The 5,583-nt window shown below is 44.6% G+C and overlaps 1 protein-coding gene across 1 annotated transcript in view; it reads left to right on the top strand.

Moving 5' to 3' along the window:
* Positions 1-5,122: 5,122 nt before the first annotated feature.
* The window catches only part of MAP2K2 (mitogen-activated protein kinase kinase 2), a 22,017-nt gene continuing 21,556 nt past the window's right edge, over positions 5,123-5,583 (top strand). Inside the window, exons 1-4 of the mRNA XM_010828451.1 lie at positions 5,123-5,136; positions 5,229-5,254; positions 5,318-5,401; positions 5,463-5,579. Coding sequence (XP_010826753.1) covers positions 5,123-5,136; positions 5,229-5,254; positions 5,318-5,401; positions 5,463-5,579 — 241 coding nt within the window. The remainder of the gene's footprint in view (positions 5,137-5,228; positions 5,255-5,317; positions 5,402-5,462; positions 5,580-5,583) is intronic.

The following is a 5,583-nucleotide window of genomic DNA, read 5'->3' as shown; positions in this document are numbered from 1 at the left end:
CTTTATTTATTACTTCTTTTTGGTTGTGCTGGGTCTTCACCGCTGCCCAAGGACTTTCTCTAGCTGTGGCAAGCAGGGGTTACCCTCTTGCTGCGAAGCACAGGCTCTGGGGTGCGAGGGCTCCAGTAGTTTTGGTACACAGGCTTAGTTGCTCCTCGGAGTGGGAAACTTCCCAGAGCAAGAATCGAACCCGTGTCCTCTGCATTGTCAGGCAGATTCTTAACCACTGGACTACCAAGGAAGTTCTAATCTACATTTTCTTAATTCATTCTATTCACAGTTTGCTTGCTCGGTTTACCCATTGAAGGACTTTTGGGCAGTTTCTATGAATATTCATGTTCAGGATTTTGTGCGAACCTGAGCATTCTTTTCTCCTAGTAAACACCCAGAAGTGGGATTGCTGGGTCATTTGTGTGTTTAACTTTCTAAGAAACTGCCAAGTCATTTTCCAGAGGGGTTGGACTATTTTTGTATTCCCACTAGGAACACAGGAGGGTCCCAGGTGAACTGTAGCTTCACCAGAAGTTGGTATTGTCAGCCTTTTTTATTTTAGTCATTCTAACAAGCACAAGCTCCAGGAGACAGTGAAGGACAAGGGAGCCTGGCACACTGCAGTCCATGGGGTCATAAAGAGTCGGACATGACTGAACAACTGAACAGCAACAAGCATGTGGTAGTATCTCACTGTGGTTTTTAATTTGCGTCTCCCCAGTGGTGATAGGTTTCTAGCCATCTTCATTTTATAAAAGCAGTGTCATAAAATGTCTTCTGTAACTTCCTGTTTCCAAGACTTTTACATTGTTGTTGTCATTTGTGAGTTTTGTTGTTTCACCGCTAAGTCGTGCCCGACTCTTTTGCGACCCCATGGACTGTAGTCCACCAGGCTCCTCTGTCCATGGGACTTCCCAGGCAAGAATACTGGAGTAGATTGCCATTTCCTTCTCCAGGGGAACTTATAGACCCAGAGATGGAACCCGGGTTTCCTGCATTGGCAGGCAGATTCTTTACCACTGAGCCACCGGAGAAGCCCAGTATTGGTGAATTTACTATTGCCTAGTATTTCTTTAGGGGCTATACGGGAACATGTTTTTCCATCAGTGGCTGTTTCTGTTGCTTCTAGATTTTTGCCATGGAGAACATTAGTTCCACTCGCACTGCCATGTAAGAACTGTGCGCTAACCGATTGTGCCACTGGAGCTTCAGTGGAGGACATTAGTGTATGTGTTCCCTGGTTACACAAGGGCTTGTGCCTAGAGGTAGAATTGCTGGGTTGTAGGTAATCTAGATGGAGTTCAACTGCAGTATTCAAAAGGGTCAAGTCAGCCGTTCCTTCAGTTAATCCCTTGCCCAGGTGAGAGAGATAAAGTTCAGGGTGCATTCTGAGATAGGCAGCGTGTACCCATGTGATATTAATACTAAACTGTGCCTGAGCAAGATAAATGTCACTGTGGATTGAATCAACAAAGCTATTAGAAATTAATTTCCAGGATGGGGGAGGGGAGATTTCAGAGACCAAGTCTCTGTGACCAAGGAACAGATGTATTACGAAAGATGTGATTGGAACTGAAGTAAAGAGATAGGTAAGAGGGTGAGGTTACAGAACAAAATGTCCTCAGCAGGTCAAGATAGAGAAGGGGGTGGAGGTGACAGTCTGTTGTAATCGCAACAATAAAAGCTTGTGTTGCCTGACAAGGGCTGAGCATCAGGTGATTGGCAGGAAATGTGTCTGCTGAGGACAGAAGCATCGATTTCTTTCATTCAGATAGTCTATATTCTGAGCTTCCACCGTCCAAGGAGCTGGGCTGGGAGAGAGAGAGACAAATGCAACATCTTCCTTGCTTTCAAAATGTTCATAATGAGAAGGGAAAGGAGAGCAAGACAGAGGGGATGGGAATTAGAATACAGCAAGAGCCAAATGCCAGAAACAAGCAAGTGTATTGGGAATTCCAAGAAATAGGGAACTGGTAGAAATGGGGAGAACTGAAATTTTTTTGCACCGAGCCCCCAGCTAGGAATCGAGGAGAAAATTCTGCTCGTTAGAAAAGGTCTGATCTCTTGATCCTCCTCAAAATTGGGGATCCCTTGATCCACAATTTAACTCAGCCATAAAAAAGAATGAAATAATGCCATTTGGAGCCACATGGATGGACCTAGAGATGATCGTACTAAGTGAAGTCAGGCAGACAAATATCATATGATATTACTTATCTGTAGAATCTAAAATAGGATACAATAAACTTTACAAAACAGAAAGAGACACAAAGACGTAGAAAATAAACTTATGGTTGCCAAAGGGAAAAGGGGGAAGATAAATTAGGAATTTGGGATTGACAGAAATATACCACTATACATAAAATAAGCAACAAAGATGTATAGCACAGGGAAATATATTTAATATCTTATAATAACCTGAAATGGAAAATAGATTCATATACACATATATATAGATATTGTAAGTCACTTTGCTGTACACCTGAATCATTGTAAATCAACTATACTTCAATTTAAAAAAAAAAGAACTGATTTATTGTTCTACTTGAAGGGCAGTCCCCAAAATACACATGATGGAGTATCATACAGCAAGGGAACAAACAAATTACTGTTACATGCAATCACATAGATGAATAACAAAAATATTTTGCTGAGCAAAAGAAGTTGGATACAAGAGCATGTACTGTACAATTCCATTTTCACAAAGCTTTAGAACATGCAAAACTAATCTCTGGGGATAGAAATCAGAATCTAGGATGCCTGTGGGGGAGTGGGGGGGCTTCAGCCAGCTTGTCCTGGCTCATAAGTGCCTTCCGGTACCATCCTTTCCAACTTCATGGTAGTTGGAAATTAGTCTTGGTGGGAATATACACACCACCGAAAATGACAAATACTGCAAATTAAAAACCAGCCTTTCTCTCTCTCTCTCTGTTCCCCCACCCCCTCCTATTTCACAAGCCCATTGTTAAACATTTACCAGCAGACTACTGCTGCTCGGGGCAAGGGAGATTAACTGAACAGGACACTGAAAAAACTTTCTGGACTAATGGAAATGTTCTGCTTCTTGTTTCCGGGAATGGCTTCACGGGTATATATAATTGTAAAAGCTTAAGGAATTGAACATTCAAGAACTGTAAGTTACAGCTCAATAAAAGAAAGACTATAGCCTTTCTTTTATATATAGCCTAAAATAAAATGGTAGAGAAATCACTTTGCAGAACAGAAGGACTCTGCAAACGCCCACATCTGGGAAAGGTCATGGTGTTTTTTGAAGCTAGATGGGCATTCTGAATTTTGAGTGAGTGACTGGGAATGGTGAGAGGCAAAATGAAAAAGGCTCAGATTGGAGAAGTGGAGGGGCAGGTGTGTCTGGTAGCAGTTTTCATCAGGGGAGGGATGGTTATATCTTTGTCTTTTTAAAGCATTGCCACATTTTGCAATTATGTTTATTTAGATTATGTAGCTATTTTAAAAAAACATTGTATCTCTCAGTGTCTATGGTGTCTAATACTTAAAAGGCTTGCAAATTAACTGTTAAAAGAATGACTGCAGGAACTTCCCTGGTGGTCTAGTGGCTAAGACTCCTCCTAGGGGTCCCAGGTTTGATTCCTGATCAGGGAAGGAGATTCCACATGCTATGAGTAAGACATCTTATGCAGCTTAAAAAAGATCCCTCTTCAATGACGATCGAAGATCCCAAGTGTCACAACCAAGACCTGGTGCAGCCAAATAAATAAATATGAAAAAAAAAAAAAAAGACTGCAGGGTGGCCGGACAGGAAGTGGGCAAGACTGAGCCAGGGGAACCAGGGGACCTGAGCTGGACCCAGAAGAAGTGGATCAAATCTCCCTCTCTATTTCTTCCCACGTGAAGATGCACCCCACCATGAAACATGCACAGGTGCTCAGAAATGTGAGCCGCCTCAAAACAATGTGGTGAGTTTTTCAGGAAGTCAACATTTTCCTATTTAAATGACTGTCCTTTATTCTCTCCTATGTACTGCCTTTTTTTTTTTAACTGATGTTAAAATCACTTTTCTTGTAAAATGGTTTAGCCATTGTGGAAAACAGTACGATGATCCCTCAAACAATTAAACATAGGGACTTCCCTGGTGGCCCAGTGGCTACGACTCCACCCTCCCCAGTGCAAGGGGCGTGGGTTTGATCCCTGGTGAGGAAACTAGATCCCACATGCTGCAACTAACAGCACAGATAATAATAATGATGTAAATTTTATTTAATTATGCAGCTAAAGATCCCACATGCTGCAATGGACCTGGTGCCGCCAAATATTTTTAAAAAATAAAAACGTAGAAACGCCACATGATCCAACAATTCCACTTCTAAGTAGATATCCAAAATAATTGCAGACAGGAATTTCAACAGATATTGGTACACCCTTGTCCATAGCAGCCCTATTTACAACAGCCAAAAGGGAGACACACCCAAAAGTCCATCAGTGGATAAACCGACAAACAAAATGTGGTCCAACCATGCAGTGGAACACTGCTGCTGCTGCTGCTGCTGCTGCTAAGTCGCTTCAGTCGTGTCCGACTCTGTGCGACCCCATAGACGGCAGCCCACCAGGCTCCCCCATCCCAGGGATTCTCCAGGCAAGAACACTAGAGTGGGTTGCCATTTCCTTTTCCAATGCATGAAAGTGAAAAGTGAAAGTAAAGTGGAACACTATTCAGCCTTAAAAAGGAAAGAAATTCTGACAGACGCGAGAACGTAGTTGGACCTTGAGGTTATAGATGGACCTTGAGGATATTACACTGAGTGAAATAAGCCAGTCACAAAGGACAATTACTATAGAGTGGAGGTCTGGGGAAGTCAGTGTTTCATGGGGACAAAGTTTCAGTTTGGAAACTGAGAAAGTTGTGGAGATGTTTGCGGGGATGGTTGCAAAACAATGTGAACGTACTTAATGCCACTGAGCCATGCATCTACCAGTGGTAAGTTTTATATTAGGTATACTCACAACAACAAAAGTTTTTAAATGACGTCTCTCTCATGAAGGAATGAATGAGTTTACAGGACATGTTCATAATTGGCAAAAAGTCTTCAGTTGACTCTGACAACTTAAGTGTCCCACAACTGTTGAGGATTTTGCTGGCTCACGCAGTCCCAGTATGGAAACCACAAGGTTCTGAGGAGCTGACCTCTCCCCCACGCACACCTGCCTACCCATTCTCCGTCTCGCCCTGCCTCCCCCTGCGCCCGTTCCTGCTGCCCCAGGCGCATGCGCACTTGCTCGGTGGGAGGTGAGTGAATGCGCACGCTCCGGGCACAGTCTCGCGTCAATCTCCGCCCCTTTTCCCTTCTAGGAGGCAGCCTCAGGCTGGTGCGCACGCGTCGGGACGAGGGGCGGGTACCAGCACGGCTCCCCCAGGTGGTGGCTCTCGCGAGAGGCCGGCCCGCGATCTTGTAGCTCCCCCTCCCCTCTCTCCGCCTCCCGGGCTCCTGCTGCAGCGTCAGCCTCTGTCCGGCTTCGGTGGCTGCGGCGGCCCCGATCCCGTGGCTTCAGCCCCGGCGACCTTTGGGGCCCCTCGGCCCAGATCCGCAGCACCGCCCATCTTCGTCGCCTCGGCGC

This window comes from Bison bison, unplaced genomic scaffold, assembly GCF_000754665.1.
Source record: "Bison bison bison isolate TAMUID 2011002044 unplaced genomic scaffold, Bison_UMD1.0 scf7180017864492, whole genome shotgun sequence".
Taxonomy (NCBI): domain Eukaryota; kingdom Metazoa; phylum Chordata; class Mammalia; order Artiodactyla; family Bovidae; genus Bison; species Bison bison.
Note: the sequence above shows the minus strand (reverse complement) of the source record. Positions and strands in the feature narration are given on the sequence as shown.